Source organism: Psammomys obesus, unplaced genomic scaffold, assembly GCF_907164565.1.
Source record: "Psammomys obesus unplaced genomic scaffold, mPsaObe1.curated_primary_1811, whole genome shotgun sequence".
Classification (NCBI taxonomy): Eukaryota; Metazoa; Chordata; class Mammalia; order Rodentia; family Muridae; genus Psammomys; species Psammomys obesus.
The window spans coordinates 3,076,488-3,094,532 of record NW_026590405.1 but is presented as its reverse complement, the minus strand read 5'-3'; the positions used below and the strand labels follow the sequence as shown (position 1 = coordinate 3,094,532).

The 18,045-nt window shown below is 51.1% G+C and overlaps 1 protein-coding gene across 2 annotated transcripts in view; it reads left to right on the top strand.

Annotated features, from left to right (window-relative positions):
• Positions 1-14,482, top strand: part of Ubash3a (ubiquitin associated and SH3 domain containing A) — a 30,090-nt gene extending 15,608 nt beyond the window's left edge. The window contains exons 7-14 of one of the 2 annotated variants that reach the window (XM_055607237.1): positions 3,233-3,359; positions 5,336-5,435; positions 6,206-6,328; positions 9,120-9,212; positions 10,746-10,890; positions 11,482-11,588; positions 12,439-12,548; positions 14,345-14,482. In XM_055607237.1, coding sequence (XP_055463212.1) covers positions 3,233-3,359; positions 5,336-5,435; positions 6,206-6,328; positions 9,120-9,212; positions 10,746-10,890; positions 11,482-11,588; positions 12,439-12,548; positions 14,345-14,482 — 943 coding nt within the window. The remainder of the gene's footprint in view (positions 1-3,232; positions 3,360-5,335; positions 5,436-6,205; positions 6,329-9,119; positions 9,213-10,745; positions 10,891-11,481; positions 11,589-12,438; positions 12,549-14,344) is intronic. The other variant, XM_055607238.1, reaches the window with a different exon arrangement.
• Positions 14,483-18,045: the final 3,563 nt, after the last annotated feature.

The window sequence follows — 18,045 nt, the reverse complement described above, 5'->3', positions numbered from 1 at the left end:
ATTCCATCAAAATTCCACAGAGGTCACAGATGGCCCAGGGCTTGGTCACAGGTGTCAGGCAGACAGCAACTGACGCTTTCTTTGTGGCTCTAGACAGGTGTCAGGCTGGAATCGTGGGGAGCTGTTGTGATAAGCTCCTGTAAGGATGGGACTGAGTTAAACTGTACCTCACAGGTGGTTGAGGAGACTGAGTTACAGGGACTTGTCAACTTCAGAGTCACTTCCAGGTTTTAGGAAGTTGTTTGAATGTCACTGAATGAATGAAGCATTTATCTGAAAGAAACAACGGGAGAAAGGAGCTGAGAAGACCTTGGCACCAGAGTGATGAGAGGAGGGGTCGGCTTGCCACTCAACGAGGGGACTGCTTGCCCAGCACCTACAGGGCCCCGGGTTTGATCTACAGCATGGCCTAAACCCAGATGTGGTAGTGCACACCCCTAAACCCAGGACTTGGCAGGAAGATCCAGAGTTCGCGGGTATCTTTGGCCGTATAGTTAGCCGAAGCCAACCTGGAATATATGAAACCGTGTCCAAAAAAAAAAAAAAACAACACTTTTAAGATACTAATGGTATAATGCATTAAAAAATCAAAATAGGGTTTTGGCTCAGAGGAAAGAAGACAGCTGAGTGGGCCAGACCAGGTATTAGGTGTTGAGTAAGCTTACTTGGTATCCTGAAAAAGTTCATGTCTGAGAGCCCCCGCAGAAGCTCGAGGGGGAGGGGGAGGGCGAATGACATCCATAGTATTTATATGCCAGCTACATAGTTCACCCAAACCAATGCCCAGCAGAGACAAGAAATAAACAGAAGGAACATGTTTTTTTAGACAAACGTCTCTGGCTTCTGGGCTGAGAGAGCTTTAATGAAAGAGAAGCAGAAGGGCATCTCAAACCGCTTGGTAGGCCTGCCTTTGATGGTGACCAGTCACTGCTCGGCATTCATGGCCTGTGTCCATTCGGAATGACCAGGGGTTCCACGGGGCTCTCCAAGAGATGTCACAGTGTCCACACTCCTGTGAGAGATGCTGGTCTTAGCAGGGCTTCCTGCCTGGAGCTTTCCTTTGAAAGTGGCTATGACTCTGGCCCCAGGTGGTCCTGAGCCTTCCCCTCACCCAAAGCCAGCTCGGTGGTGCCAGGAGAGCCAGGCTCAACCTCCACAGGCTCACCATCTCATTCAAGGGAAAGCCACCATTTCCTATGGCTCAGCTGGAGAGCCTGGAGTTGAGCTTGGGTATGTCTTGGTGGTGAATCGCTCACCTAATGTGTGAGGCCCAGACAGAGCAGTAACAGGGCAGAGAGAGTTGGGGGAGAGGGAGACAAGTAAGGGAGGGAAGCCTGGTGCAGAACTCTCTCCATCACCTAGGCAATGTTCACACTGTGAACTGCGGCCCAGGCTGCTGTGCCCACACTCACCAAATCTGACTGCCCCTCGCACTCGCTCCCAAGTGCAAACCTCAGGAGAGCCTTCAGCCTCTGGGGTCCGCACCCACAAAAGCTCCGCTGTTCCACCTCTGCCTCCTCCCTTGGCTCATTCTGCTCCAGCCACGTGGGCCCGTGCTGCTCCCCTAACCCTCAAGAGAATTGAGTCTCTGCACATCTGTCTCCTCAGCCTGCCCCTTGCTTCCTCACCTCTGTCCCAACCCACCCACAAATGTGTCACTCACACAGTCTCAAGGGATTTGGGGAAACTGTACCCACCCTCAGATATCCAGAAGCCTGCTCAGACAAGCCACCCCTGCCTTATTGCAGCCCATAATATCTTCTGGGCTTCTGAAGCCCAACCGTGCAATCTGCTTTTCCCAAAATAAAAGTGGGTTAGCATCTAAATATGGGTGAATGCAAAGATTAAGTGGTTGAATTCAGTGGCTGACAAAACCATGACCGCCTTTTCTCTTTCGGTGTGTTGTAACCATTTTCCATGTTCCCGATAAGGAACCAAAAAATGTTCCCTGTCCAGAAAGGAATTGGAGAATAACGCTGCTGGCTGGGTCAACAGAGAGTGAGAGCAAGGGGCCTCAGGCATAAGAGGGTACGATGATTTCTCACAGAAGGCGACCCAGAAGAGCCTGGAGTGTCTATCCAAGAACCGCATGAGCAGCTAACTGTTGCTGGGACCAGGCATTATCTTTAAACAGTCCATAGAAATTTTTCCTTGTACAAAATGGCTTCTGCCCCGAGGAAATCACTCCTTCTCCACTCCAAGGAGGAGTCACGTGCTCTGTGTTGCCCATTCACCTTCCTCTCTTGATACCTGCCTGTTCCTTCTAGACAGGAAGCAACCCTGTGAGTGTAACACCCCTTCCTGTTGCGTATCTTGGGGTTCACTCTCCAGTTTGCTTTGGCTCTTCTCCTCCGCACATGTCCCCCGAGCTCCTGATTGCCTGTTCACCCCGTGGCACTTTAAGTAATTTACAGTTTCCTGGTTACCTGCATCCCTAGCTCTTGAAGGTGTCTAGCCACCATGACAATATCCCAATTGCTTCTGTCTGAGCACCTCTGACAACGGTAGATGGTAAATCAGAGGATGGTGTGTGAGAGAAAGAGATTTGATATTCATTAAGGTCCAGAACCAGTAGGACGCAGGGGTGGAGGATGCAGCTGGGAGGGGATTTGTTGAAGTTTGTGATTGGCAGATCTGAAGTCTTCAGGGCAGCCCAGTAGGTGGGGACCCAGGAAAGATCTGGGGCTACAGCCTGTGTCTGAAGGTAGCCTGGAGACAGAACCCACCCTTCCATGGAGACCTCCATCTATCCTGTCTTAAGATTCCCACCCTACCCTCCATGCATGGATCATCTATTTTATTCAAGGTCTGCTGGTCTAGCCACTGATCTCATCTAAAAGGTGCCTTCTTAGTGTTCCTGAAAACATCAGGGCTTGGCACAGTGGCACACATCTGCAGTCCCAGCTACGTGAAAGGTTGAGGTGAGAGGCTGTCTTGAGCCAAGCGTTCATGGCCGGCCGGCCTGAGCAACGTGGAGAAATTGCCATCTCTAAAATGAAGTAACATTTGAACAACACATGGGCAGTGTGTTGAGGCAGGCCTGGCATCACGGCTAGAGCCGTGAGCCAATGAGTTATGCCCTGAGTATTCTGCCCACTTGCCTTTATTTTGTGGTCTTGATCCTAACTGCAGAGGTTAGGGTAGCTATCCCCAGGAACTTCCATGAACAGAAACCATGGTGACAACATGTCACGTCACGTCCGTGTTCACAGTCTCTCCTCTTCCCTCACAGAACATACACATTCAGTCTTGCCATGGACCTGAACTCTAGGAGGGATGGTGAAGCCATCAGCAGGAGAAATGGGGAATCCCACACCCCGTCAATGCCAAGGAGCGTTAGCAGCATTCAGGCCCTGCAGGTAACAGGACCCTGGATTTCTGTTGTTGTTTTGGCTTTTGTTTGTTTGTTTGTTTGTTTGTTTTGTCATGCTTGCTGGTATAACACCATGGTAGACATGGGCTGCTAGAGTTTGGCTTTTCTCCCAAGTGAGGGTGAGCCCACACATACACAGGAGCCCCTCCTGAAGGTTGATGTATTACTGCTAGGTACCCTCAGGCTACTTCCCAAACACAGGTCTCCCCAAGAACACAGGAGGTATGTACCCTGTGACTGTGAGATGCTAAGGCCAGCCTGGAAAGGAAGGGATGCTCCAGACAGCTGCTGGCCCCGTCCCCTCATCCCCCCACCTGTGACATCGTCAAGCAAAAAGTTAAGACAAAACAAAACAACAGCCTCTATACCTCTAGACCATAGCAGGGTTTTTGTTTGTTTGTTTGTTTGTTATGTTGTTGTTGTTGTTGTTACCCATTGATTCAACCAACTGGGGGTGGAAATATTATAGAAAATGGCATCTTGTCTTAATCAGCTTCCCAGGATTGCAACAAAATGCCTTAAATCAGCTCCAAAAAAATGAATGGTTTGTCATGGTCTTGGAGTTTCAGCCCATTATCTTCTGAACCTGTTGCTTTGGGCCTGTTGTAGTACTATTTACTATGATGGAGGTAGAGAGTAGAGGAGAGTTGATTGCCTGACAGAAGCCAGAAGCAAAGGCAGGGAGGGGCTGGGTACTAAGATCCCTTCAAAGTCACAAGTCCAGTGGCCTAACGTCTTCCCTCGAGGCCCTACCTCCTAAAGGTCCCACTCTCAGTAGTACCGTAGGCTGGCCACCAAGCCTTCCACATCCAAGCCTTTGAATAACACTCAAGATCCAAACTAGCTGTGGTGACATTTATCTGTAATCCCAGCACTTGGGAGGTAGAGCCAGAAGCATGGCTGTGAGCCTGAGGCCAACCTGGGGTACATAGAAAGTTCCAGGAAAGCCTGGGCTGGCAGACCATGTCTCAAAAGAAAACAAAAAAGAGGGAGGGGAGGAAAATGGGAGGGAGGAAGAGAAGGACGAAGGAAGAGAGGGAAAGGAAGAAAGAGAAAGAAAGGAGGGACATAAGTTACCTAGAGAGAGTTAGAGTACAGAGGGCACTGATGTGTTTATGTTCAATGAAAACATCATGTCGTTTTATACAGGGGACTTGAGCCTCTGGATTTTGGCACCTGCAGGGGTCCTTGTCCCACCTCAGGTGCAATGAGGGATGACTTTCCTAATCATTAGGAGCGCTTGAGCAGGCAGAGATTCGCCAGCTAAATAGGAAGGCAGTGAAGAAGAGGAAGGCTTCCTTTACCTGAGTGCTCAGAGGCAGAACACACACCTGAGTACTATGGGGATGGACTCAAGTATGGGCAGTCCTAGAGGGAGAAGGAGGAGGAGGAGGAGAAGAGGGGAGGAAGGAGGAGAGGAATAGGAGGAGAAGGAGGAGAGGAATAGGAAGAGAAGGAGCAAATGAGTAAACTATAAATAGATTGATATATGATAGAGAAAAAGGAGGAATAGAGAGACAGAGAGAGGGGAAGAAGAGAAGAAGATAAAAAGAAAGATGAATAGATAGATGGATCAGTGGATAGATAGGTAGATGGATGGATGGATGGATGGATGGATGGATGGATGGGTAGATAGATAGTTAGATAGATAGATAGATAGATAGATAGATAGATAGATAGATAGATAGATAGATAGATAGACAGACAGACAGACACTTGGAAGAGACTTGAAAAATATGTGTCAGGGTGGTACCAGTCCTCTTTTCATCTCTGTTATGAAGTCATGCAACCCAGAAAGTTAAACTTGGGGAGAAATGAACACAGGCTCCCAGCCTCACACAGTGAAGCAGCCTGACCACAGCTGCTGAGCAGCTTGGGGGAAGCTTGTCTCTAGGCAATGGCTGGTGGATGCTGCAAAGTGAGTCTGGTTAATAACTCCGTGTCCCGTCGCTCTCACCCCAGGCGACCATCGCGAGAAGAGGTGTTCTGGTAGCACGCCATGGGGAGAGAGTGGACCAGGTCTTCGGGAAGTCTTGGCTACAACAGTGCACTACGGCTGATGGTAGGTTAAGGCCAGATGACTCTAGACAGACTGGCTTTGTGTCCTTGAGGGACCCTAGATTCCAACAGTGTTGTTCCCTTGGAGAAACCATGGCATAGCAGCTGCTGGGAGATGTCAGGGCCCCCCAGGCTTTGGGGTCACTAGTGTGGTTATGGAAACACACCCATCCACATTGGCCACATGAGCCAGGCCCTTGGCATCAGTTGAATGATGGTTGTGATGATTCTGGTTTCCCCTTTTCTCTGATGGGTGAAGCTTGCAAGCCACTTGTTTCTGGTCACACAGCTTATAGCTAAGGGTCAGAATTTCTAACAGCTTGAACAGATCTTCGAGACTCAAAGGGGCCAGGGTGTCACGCAGCCCCTGTTTTCTGGTCTTGCATGCAAGCACCTGACTGAAGGGTTTCCAAGGTGGGGCACCTACAGCCAAGGATGTACTGTCACACAGTACCCAGTTAACTGACACCTATTCAGAAGCTTATCCTGGGGGACACAGCCTCCTCTCCCTTGTGTGAAATGAGGAGGGCCGAGAGGATGAACTGGGCTCCTGGCCCCTGGGGCTCAAACCTAAGTGCTCTGCATTTGAGTACACGTCACAGGCCTGCAAAGCAATATTTGTTGCATGAATTGAATCCACGTCACAGAGAACATTCCATAAATGACATTGGCAAGGATTCAGACAATAACCTTCTCTGCAGTGCTTGGGGCCTTGAGCAACAAATGAGATCTGACTCAGTGGTCTTAGGTGTCTGCTGCTTGTTTCCACCTCAGGAAAATACTACAGGCCAGACCTGAACTTCCCCCGCAGCCTGCCCAGGAGGAGCAATGGCATCAAAGACTTTGAAAACGATCCACCATTATCATCCTGCGGAATTTTCCAGGCCAGACTTGCTGGTATGTACAAGAGTGTTCCCACAGGGGAGCAAAAGTGACAGTAATGATGATAGCTGCGTACACTGAGCCCCTGCCATGCATCCTTCGACATCAGTACCGGCACCTTCCCTACCCTGCTCATACCGGGGCACAGAGATTGTCTTAGTTACTGTTCCATTGCTGTGAAGCATCACCATGACCAAGGCAACTTATAAAAGGAAGCATTTAATTGAGGGCTGGCTTCCAGTTTCAGAGAGTTAGTCCATGATCGTCATGGTTGGCAGATGGGCAGGAGGCAGAGGGGGACTGAGCCTAACGTGAGCTTCTGAAACCTCAGAGCCCGCTCCCAGTGACGCACCTCCCCCAACAAGGCCACACCCTCTGATCCTTCCCAAACAGTTCCACTAACTGGGGACCAAATATTAAAATACATGAGCCAGGGGCGGGCGGGCATTCTCATTCAAACCATCACAGAGATGTTAGACCATCTGCCCAGGGCCACACAGCTAGTGACCCAAAGTGGGGCGGTATGAGCCAAGAATGGATGGTTGGTGATATGAGCAATGAAATCTAGGGAAGGGGACACTACAGGGAGAAGGACTATCCACAGACACCGTATGCACCAAGAGTGGCGCTTCAAAAATTAAGACTCAGCTGGGGAAGGAGCTCAGTCGGTCAAACGTCTGCTGCGCGAGCACCGAGGCCTGAGCTTGATCCTCAGAACCTACGTGCAAATGCTGGGTGTGGTGGCACACACTTGTATTCCCAGGAAGTAGAGATGGGTTGCTCCCCACAGTTCCCTGGCCAGACAGCCTGGCCTACAGGGTGGGCTCCAGGCCTGTGAGAAGTGCTTTTTCAAAATAAAATGGTGAACAGCATTCCTGGGGATGACTTCTGAGGTTGACCTCTGACCTACACACACACACACACACACACACTTTAAAAGCACACTCCCTTACAGGTTATATTGCATTATCTTGTCGCTCACGGCTTGGAGTTTATGACTGGGTAATCTCCTTATACAAGATTGGATTTGGGTAGCAGGTGAGACTGTTCCATTTTTCTGGTTTGCATCTTATAAATCCAGAAAGCCAAGTCTAAAGGGACAGGCAGGCATCCCAGGCCCTGGCTGGTTAGGTAAAGAAACCCACTAGAGCCAGCTTTCATGCTTCTCACCCTCCGTGAGCACACGGGGTTTCACTGCCAGCTCCCTGCGTGGGGATGGTGTATACACTGCACTGTGTCAGGCTCCCAGTGAGACCTCAGTTGGTCCTGGGGTTGGGACACACCAGCCACACACAGCCCAGTAGAGCCCCTCCTTTCTAAGGGCAGTGCGGCCTATGCACACATGTGAGTGTCATACGTCACGAGTGGAAGTCCTGTCCTCATGCCTAAATACTCACAGAGATGTTTGAGCAGCTCTTCGTGTGTGTATCTGAGCATCCAGGGATGGGTTATGTGGGTGACAAGTATCCCGAGCTGCTGTCCATCATTGCCACCGACTGGGTGGATGAAGCATCGCTTGTCACCTGTCGGCATTAGAGGTTGAGGTCCCAAGGTCATGGTGCCAGCAGATGGTTCCTTCTGAGGCTGTGAGGAAGGCCTGCCTCTCCCTGTGGCTCCGTGGGGTCTTTCCCTGGTGCCTTCCCATCACCCCTCTCTGTCTGTCCCTACTCACCCTTCTTTGCAGAAGACATGTTCGCACAGAGCCCACCCTTATTCTAACTTGTTCTCAGTTGCCCTGTGGGATGCTGGGGGATAGGTGCCAGGACTTGTATGTACTCAAATCAGTGTATGTGTGTGTGTGTGGGGGGGGGGGTGCGCGCACGCCAGCCAGGTGTGATGGCACATGCCTGTAATCCAACACTCAGGGAGGCAGAGGCAGGCAGATCTCTGTGAGTTCGAGGCCAGTCTGGTCTATAAAAATCGAGTCCAGGACAGCCAAGCTACACAGAGAAACCCTGTCTTGAAAAACAAAACAAACAGACAAAAAAAAAAAAAAAAAAAACCACAAATTTTTCATGGAATCTGCATATTCTGCACAGTCATGACTTTCTGATACTTTTTGATCCCCATTGGTCAAATCCCTGGACACAGATCCACTGATGAAGGCCCCATTCTGAGGCACTGGGGTCCTCCAACTTGCCTGTAACTGACAACCCCAAGCCCCCTGGCTTTCCTGTCAGGTATCACAGAGAAAACATGGTTACGCTACAGTTTGTCCTTCCGAAAGCTGTGGCTGGCCTTGAGGTGACCAGCTAAATGACCACAAAGGTGTAGAGCAAAGTCCATGCTAAGATGACAGTGCAGATCTGACCTGAGTGTGGCCTGGTGGGTTCTCAGCTCAGAGTCACTTTTCTCTGGAACCCTGGCCTCCTTCCCAACTTACTCAGGCTAGGAGCAGGACTCAGGTCCTTGGGATGCAGGGCTGGGTCTTCCCTGGCTGCTATTGGCCACTTTGTGCTTCTGGGGCCGCACCCATGCCTTGTAACATGAGCCCCTCCATCTTTCAAGATACGTGGATAAGGCTCACATAACCCACCCGCTTCAGTTTCCTTTCATTCCTGCTGGGTGGCCTTCTAGGGGGAACCTCCACTACCTACTCGCCACTGACCCCTGGGCCACCCCCCTCCACCACACAATATAATGTAGTCACAAGAACGGTTGCAGGTTCTACCCTAAGCTGGTGGGGGCTCCTGCGGGTGTGTGAAGCAGTGGGTGAGATCCTCACACATCCCTGCCTGCCATCAAGGCAAACCCCCCACCCTGGGCTGGCGAGCAAAGGGTGTTTCCTACCTGTCAATTTTTCCAGGAGAGGCCCTGCTGGACAGCGGCGTCAGAATCACGGCAGCCTTTGCCTCTCCGGCCCTGCGCTGTGTGCAGACAGCCAAGTACATCCTGGAAGGTGGGTGAGCAGCTCAGCGGTCCTCAGTTTGATCTTGAGGCTGCTCTGCATGGGGAGCAAAGAGGGAGTGGAGGTGAATGAGATGACCGGCAAGGAATGGCCACGGCTAAGCCAAAAGGCTGTTAGAAACCAGCCTCCCAAGAGCAGCAGGCAGAAACGGCCCACTAACATCCCGGAATGCTAAGGCTGTAGGACCTGTGGGAGCTGGTGCCACAGGACTGATGTCCGTCGTCATACTTTGCCCTGTGGCTCCTTTGCCCCGGTGTCCCCCTAGCAAAGCATCATGGCCCCTCTTGATGGGCAGCGTGCTATTAGTCCTTGGATGCCTGGTGGTTTGGGTCTCTGCCATGCTTAAATCCCAGGAGGACGTTTGCCAGGAAAGAATCACATTTGTGAAGGGTTTCCTTGACCTCGTGTATAGGTTGGTGTCCTAGTTTGCTTTTCCGTTACTGTGATAAAAACGCTAACCAAAACCAAGCGGGGAAGAACAAGGGTATTTGACTTATTCTTCCATGTCACAGTCTATCAGCCAGAGGGGTTGTGTGGTTGGAGCCCACGGCAGGGATCTGCAGGTAGGAGCTGAAGCCATGGAGGAGTGCTGTTTATTACCGGCTTGCTCAGCCTGCTTTCTTATGGCACCATGATTTCCTGCCAGTGTGTGGCATCATTCTCAGTGGTTTTGGCCCTCCCATGTAGGCACACTTTTTAAATATCTATTTTATTTGTTTGTTTGTTTTAATATCTCTACCTCCCTTCTTCACCTCTTATCCCTTCCAACACCCCAACCCCAGGTAGGAGAGAAAGAAAGTTAGTGGGGAGAAGGGGCATAGGTCTCTTTAGCTACTTCTGCTGGTTAGGGTCGTTGAGTTCCTTGGGGCAAGTCCAATCTTCATTTCAGGAAATCTCCAACGTCTTGTCAAACCGCATCAGTAGTAACCAGGAGCAGCAGGCGGGGAAGCAGCAACAGCCTTCTTCTTCCTCAGAGCAATCGCCCCCATGCTGGCATTTATACCCTCTCAGAGTCCCCAGAATTAAACTGTCTGCAGCTGGCCAAGATCACACCTCTCAGAGCAGGAATGAGGCAAATAGTCTGCTGCTGTGGACAATGTGAAGCGGCCCCATAGCCCACACCTGGGATTAAAACAAAAACATGTCTACATAACATAACTGAGTTTTTAAAGACACAAAAAAAACCTCCCGCTACACAACCACATCAGTAATTAACCAAAGAAATGGGCATCATAATGCCTGCCTTTAACCTCAGCACTTAGGCTGTAGAGGCAGGTGGATTCCTGAGAGTTCAAGAACTCTACATAGTGAGTTCCAGGACAGCTAGAGGCTTGCCTGCAGACCAATCTTCTAAAGGCGCTTTCTCAGTTGAGGTGTCCTCTTCCCAGATGACTCTAGTTTGTGTCTAATTGACAAAAACATTAACCAACATGGAGGATCTAGCTACGTACGAAAAAAACTTCTTTGTGCAACACTGACAATAATTCACACTTGTTTGCCCTTGACACACCTCCTTTCCCCCAGAACTTAAACTGGAGAAGAAGCTGAAGATACGAGTTGAGCCTGGAATCTTCGAATGGATGAAGTGGGAAGCCAGCAAGACCACTCTGACCTTCTTGACCTTGGAGGAGCTGAAAGAGGCGAACTTCAATGTTGACCTTAACTACAGGTATTGTGCCTTGCGAGTCTCTGCTACTGAGGCTTCTCTAGTTCTTACTAAAGAAAATCTGTCTACTGAGCTGAAGCCCTGCAGTGGAGTGAGATAGATCGAGCCGTGACTACAGCACAGGCAGGAAGGAGGTGATGGGAAATGGCTTGAGGGCTGTGGGCTTGCTCGGCCAAACCAACAAGACTCCTGGTGAAGGCACCTTCAGTGAACACACATCACCTAAGAGGGAATGGAAGCTAGGGGATCTGACCACATTGGGAAGATGGGGTGGTCCTACTAAAACTGGTCCTGCAAGGACGGACATATATAGACCCCATCCAGAAGAAGATCCTGACTCTGGTTTGTGAAGGGGATCGGGGGTGACTGAGTTTATCCTTCCCCAGGGTAGACTGCTCAGCCAGCATAACGTGGGGTTACCACGTCCTCTGCCAGTGTAGAGCACACCCAGGAGCCCCTGCTGGCTGTAAACCCACGAGCCCTGCCTGACAGGCCATCTGGAGGATCATGGTCCAGCTCCAGTGCTCCAGCACGCACTGTTATCACCAGAAGGCTCTCTGACATCAGCCGTGTCTCTCTCCATCCTCCTTTCAGGCCTGCATTTCCCCGCTCCTCCCTCATGCCGGCCGAGAGCTATGACCAGTATGTGGACAGGTGCGCTGTGAGCATGGGCCACATCGTCGGCACGTGCCCACAGGACAGTAAGTGTCTCACAGGCCTGAGGAGAAACAGCTTTGGGCTTCCCTGGGATGGGATTCGCTGACCTTGAGCTATCAATGACCCCAACCCCATGTTCTGGCCAAGACAGTGTCTCATCTCCACCCTGACAGGGAGCGGTTACATACTCCATGTAGCCCACGCCTGTGCGCTCTCGTGCTGAGCACTGATGGACCCAGAACATCAGGGTCTTCACAAACTACACCTATCCAAAAGACTAGAAGGAAACAAGAGAAACCAAGAATGACAGAGAGACAGGGTAGCCAATGCCTAAGGAAAGGGAGGCTAGGGCTCAGCCCACCTGCCCTAACCACCAGCCAGGTTCCCCGCTCTCCCAGCTTCACACTGTCAACCACAAGCTCTCCCGGCTCCACGTGTCCAGCAGGAAGCACACACAGAGGTACTGGATCCCACACCACTCCCCAGCTGTCAGGAGCCCATCATGTCACCCGAGGAGGCTCCCTGAGTCCTGCGAACACTTATCTGAAGCAGGCAGTATCTCGGGCTCCTGGTGATAAGCGAGCTGAAGTGATTGGATCAGGTCTAGGCGGCAGCCATCACACACCCCACCTGTGGCTGACAGGACCTAGGCAGCCAGCCACCAGAGGATAGTGGCTCAGATCATCCTTATGTCATCCTTGAGGCTGGCACACGGCCGCCCGATCCCCAGGCCCCGTGTGGGAAGGCGGGGCACCCCGAATCATGGGGTGAATGACTTCCCATCCCACCATCTCACAGAGGCGATGGTAGCTGGACCTGCAAGATTCTGAGGAAGCCTGTATGCTGCCCAGCACTCTCTGGGCCTGCTCTGACCTTGAGCTGTTTTGTCTACAGTGGGCATCACCCTCATCGTGAGCCACAGCTCAGCACTCGACTCCTGCACGAGACCCCTCCTCAAGCTGCCGCCCAGAGAGTGTGCCGATTTTGCCCAACTAGTGAGAAAGGTATGTGCCCCCGCCCCATGCCTCTTCTGCCTCAAAGTAAAGTAGGCTCAGGGCCCTGGCACTCTTTATAGAATGGAAACTAGTGTCCAGCCAACCCCATGTGGTGAATCCAACGGCCCCCATGGAGCGCAATACTTGCAGGAGCCATGGGAGAAGCCAGTCACCCTCAACCTCGTGGCCGTCTCCACCGTTCTTTGCCACCAGCGTGTCAACAAGTTTCAGGGTTTGTTGCAAGACAGCTCACAGTTTCTCCTTGCAGCAACAAAGGTCCTGTATGGAGTCAGGAGTCAGTGTTTGAGTAAGAGAAGGGTGGCTGTTTTGTGGCCCTGCCTTCCTCTTTAGGGTCTGGGAGGGCACTGACAGATGGAAGGAACCTCTACCCAGTCACCTCTAGAGGGACAAGTGGGAACTCACTGTAGCTATTTGTCAGCATGGGCCAATGTTGTGCAAACCTCTCATGACAAGCGGATGGCAAGCATGCAGAGGAAGGAGTGACCTACTGAACATAGCCTAGCAGAGCAGAGAGGACGATGGCCAGGCCATGATTATCCATTCTAGACCAGCCCTTTCTCCCCCTGGTGACGTGATCAGGGGCTAGGCTCACGTATTCTCCCCCCGCCCCCCCCCCCCGTGTGTGTGTCTGTCTCTGTCTCTCTTTCTCTCCCTCTTCCCCCTTATCAAGTTTATTAAGCAGTGATCCTGTGCCCTGACTCTATTGGTATAGAAAACTGTAGATAAGGGCTGGGCGTGGTGGAGCACGCCTGCTGTAATTGTAGCTACTCAGAAAGCTGGGGCAGGATGACCACATGAGAGTATGAGTTTGGAAGCAGCCTAAGCAACATAGGGAACTCCAGTTCAACAGAAGGAGGGAGGAGGGAAGAGGGAGGGAAGAGGAGGTGGCGAGGAGGAAGAGGAGAATGGGAACAAGGAAAGAAGAAAAAGGTGGTACTGATAAGCTTCTAAACTCTAGAATTTTCTTAGGTCATTTAGAGTCTACTACCCCACCACCACCACCAGAAACTAAACAGCCCACAGATCAGTTTAGCCAAGGGCTCTGCTGAATGATAAGCCTTCCAATCAGGGTCAGCACTCAGGAGCCTGAATAGTCAAGGCTTCCCCTGTCTGGCCCCATCACACCCTCCTGGCAGTCCCTATCTGTAGATACAATGACTTGGCCCTGACTCAACCGAGGCCTCTCTGCTCAGGTTCCTCTGTGCGCCTTGGGGTTTTTGCAAAATTTGTCTGACCAAAGAAGTCTTAGGCATTAAAAAGAGGGTGAGGTGAGGTAAGAAAGGCATGCCGACAGAAAAGCCTTCAACACGAGGAGCCACCAGGCTGGTCCACTTTCCAGAGGAAGGCGTGGAGGCCCAAGGTTTCACTTTGTACTTTATCCTGCTGTCTGAAACCTCAATCCTAAACCTTTCAGCACAATGGAGGCAGGACTAAGACACTTTGTGGCAGATTGACGGGGTCTTCTGCCCCCCACACACACACATACAGTCACGGGGCCCTGGTAATCCTGTGGAAAAGGACTGCCCCATGCCTCCCAGGATGCTTAGCAGCCCCACTCCGAGTTATGATCAGTCTTCCCTCAGGCCCTATTGTTGGGAGGGCTTGATTATCCCCGGGTGAAAGTCGCATGGTAGATGTTGGCATTGGTTCCATGGTTCTCTGGCAGCCTGGGACAGTGTGGTCCCCTCTGTGACAAAGAGGCAGGCTGTCAGTGGGTTTAAGAAGTTCTCTAATGGTGATTGACTTGTAACAGAACATTGCAGACATTCTCAATCCCCTTCCAGATTCCATCCCTGGGAATGTGCTTCTGTGAAGAAAACAGAGAGGAAGGAAAGTGGGAGCTAGTGGACCCCCCAGTGAAGACTCTGACACACGGGGCCAACTCAGCCTTTAACTGGAGAAACTGGATCTCCCGAAACTGAGCCAGCCCAAGCCTTCCAGGAAGAGGTAACTGCCCTATGCCAAGGCACGAGGAGCTGTGGTTATGCTTAACACAGGCATTCGCTTGCTGTGACCGGGAAGAGCTCAAAACACACTTGATGCTCAGGGGCACTGCCCGCCGTGGCTCCTACCTTTGTCGCTGCCAGCTGCAGGCCGGCTGTCCTGCCAGCCTGACTGTGAAGGCCAGAGCGAGAGGTCTGCACTAGGACACCACATTGCAACCTGTGTGCCAGGTTGGAAAGAACAGAGTAACAGCCTCGATTCCAGGAACTAAAGACTTCCCACCCCCACATTCAAAGCTGCCAACCCTTCTGTGTTATATGTTCTTAGGAACCCTCCTTTCTGTAGCCATCCCCTCCTTAGCCACGGTCACACCAGCAGAAGGAAGAACAGTGGTCGATAAAAGAGGCAGCCCACCAGATCAAAACCAGGACAGCTGCTGGCACCAGCGTAGGTGTGTTGGCTCTGTGCTGCTGCCGGGTCGTGCCGCTGCGGATGCAGCGGTGATCGAAAGCACCGAGAAATTCTTAATGCGCATAGACTAGTGTGTGGTTCTGGAGGTCTAGGTGGGCTGTGTTCCTCCGAAGATTCTAGGGGACCCTCCCCCAGCCATTTCCAGAATCAAGAGGCATCCATCCTTCCTGGCATCGCTTTTATGTTCTATTGCAAATCACTCAGTCTAGGGAAGTTCTAAGGCACGGTCACATGGCCCCTGCCTCGAGCCTCCTGCCTCCTTCTCACAAAGACCCAGAATCCTCTCCCATCTTAAGAGCCTTGATTGCTGTGCCTGCAAAGTCTCTTGGCCACAGAGCTCCCATGTTTATGGTTCGGATGTGTCTTTGAAGGCCTACCTCAGTCTCTGCTCTTCAAGCACATCCTGCCTATGGTACAAGGGTCAAGACATGAAGGTTTGAGCCTCCCTCCTACACACACTTTGTGCAGGTCATTTTTTTTTTCATTTTGGTTTCGTCTTTTCTCTCTTCTCAACAAGCCAGGAGGGATGGGGGCTTTTGTGAGTGGAAGGAGTGAGCCCCCTGTCTTAATAGGAAGGGCTACCATCATGGGGGGGCGGGGGGAGTGGGAGGGAGGGAGGAGTTGTTCCTGAGGGTGTGAACCCAGCAGTGGCTCCGGCTTGGAAAATGTTGGTCCAGTGGTAAGTGGGATTCTCTGTATAGTGTCCACCTCACCTACAGAGGCCACCCTGTCCCCAGAGCCCATGCACAGGCGTCTTACTCTGCAGTCATCCTCACACCGTGATGATTTTTTTTTTAAGTCAGTCACTCTTCTTTGCCAGCCACCTGTTGCAAAATTCTGGTTCCTTTACACTGCTGTGCTCTAGGCTGTGGCTGAAGGCAGGAAGGACCTGGAAGGGGGTGGGAGGGACCAGGGAGGGAGGAAGGGAGAAATTAGAGGAGGGATACTTCAAGATACTCTTTTTCCTTCCTCTCACTGGGCTGGCCCTTGCTTTTTTTGGTTTTTTGTTTTGTTGCTCATCTGACCCCTGCTGGCAACATCTGGGAGGGACATGTTCCTCTGGACACTGCCCTGGCCCACCTTCCAAGCCATGTTCTTTGACTTTTTCATTTCAGGGCCAACTTGAGTTTTTTAAAATAGGATTCCTACTGACATGTGTCCTAGGCAGGGCTATGTTCTTTCAAGTTCAACCAGTAGACAGCTATGCAAGGTTCAGAGGTGTAAACAAAGAAAATGACCATATCAGTGGACAGGTCAAAAGCTCAAGCACCCTCCCTCCCCCTTCCCCACTCCCATCCCCAAAGTCCCTGGAGAAGACTGGGGAGCAACTTGGAAGCTGGGCCGCCTGAAGAGCTGTTGAGATTTACTTCTGCAGGCTGAATCAGTCACACAGAAGTTCTGATCCTACTACTTCAGTGTGAATCTGTATTTGGAGACAGGATCTTTAAAAAAGAAAAAGTAAATGTGTGTGTGTGTGTGTGTGTGAGAGAGAGAGAGAGAGAGAGAGAGAAAGAGAGAGAGAGAGAATGTGTGTAAGCACAGGAAGCTAGAGGGAATGTTCGTATGTCAGAGACAACGTTGCGGGATCGGTTCTCTCTACCCACCTTTATAGTGTGTCTTAGTTACATTTCTATTGCTGTGACAAGACACTATGACCAAGGCAGTTTAGAAAGCATTTAATCAGACTTGCCGTTTCGGAGGGTTAGAGTCATCTGAATGGCAAAGCAAAGGCATTACAGCAGGGACAGTTGAGAGCTCACATCTTGATCCACCCACAGTGACATACCCTTCAATCTCCTACTCTTCCCCGGACTTGGTCTAACTTCCCAAGTGTTCAAACATATGAGCCTCAGGGGGCTGTTCTCATCGAAAACACTATGGGCGGATGAAGTCTGGTAGCCAGCTTTGAGCAGCAAGCAACTTTACCTCCTGAGCCATCTTGGTGACCTGAAAGCAGGCTCTTGGAAAGAGGCACGTGAGGTAGATGAGGTCATCAGGATGGGCCCATCCAAACTGACTGTCCCTTATAAGAAAAGGAAGTCAAGACACAAACACAGACAGGTTGTGGTGGTTGCCTAAGAATGGCCCTCATAGGCTCATATATATGAACGCTTGGTCCTCAGGGAGTGGCAATGCTTGAGAGTAGGAAACGTGGCCCTGTTGGAGTAGGTGTAACACTGGGTGTGGGCTTTAGGGTTTCACAAGTCCAAGCCAGGCCTGGTGGCTTTTTCTCTTCCTGCTTCCTTCAGATCCAGATGTGGAACCCTCCAGCACCACGTCTGCCTGTGTGCCGCCATGTTCCTCGCAATCAGGATGATGGACTAAAGCTCCGGAACTGTAAGCGAGCCCCAGTTAAATGCCGTCTTTTTAAGAGAGTTGCCGTGGTTGTGGTATCTCTTCACAGCAACAGAATGCCCAGACACACAGAGAAGCAAGCCTGTGAAGAAATATCAAGAGACGCCTCCTGCAAGCCAAGGAGAGGGGTGCCAGGAGGAAGCAGGCTGGGACACCTTGATGGTGGATTTCCTTTAGATTAAAGCATCTAGTCTATGTACACTGTATAGCAGTCATAAATAACTACCATAGGGCACGAAGGTCATCGCCCAGGGCACCAAAACTGTCCCACTCAGGAGCTAGACGCTAGGGAGGTTATGCAGCTCCATATGAAGCACAGAATAAACAGTGACATCAGCTGGACCTGTCTACGCAGTGTGCGTAGGGGTCAGAACTTACACTAAGCATCGTAGGCGATGCAGAAATGATCTGCATTGCACGGAGGATGTGTGCAAAGATGACTCCATTCTTTGTCAAGGTTTTGTGCATCTCCAGATATTGGTACCTATGAGGCTCCAGAAACCTAGCCACAGGGAATACCAGCGAGTGACTACAGAGAGCACAGACCAGACACTGGGGTCAGGGAAACCTGTAAGGCTCCTAACTAGAGCAAAGGTTATTCTGAGAATAGGACGTGGTCATTTCCGGCCACAAGGTCTTCTACTGTGGCTATGAATAGCCATGTCAAGGTCAGAACACTCTGAGTCAAGCTCAGAGGCCCAGAGCCTGGCCCTCA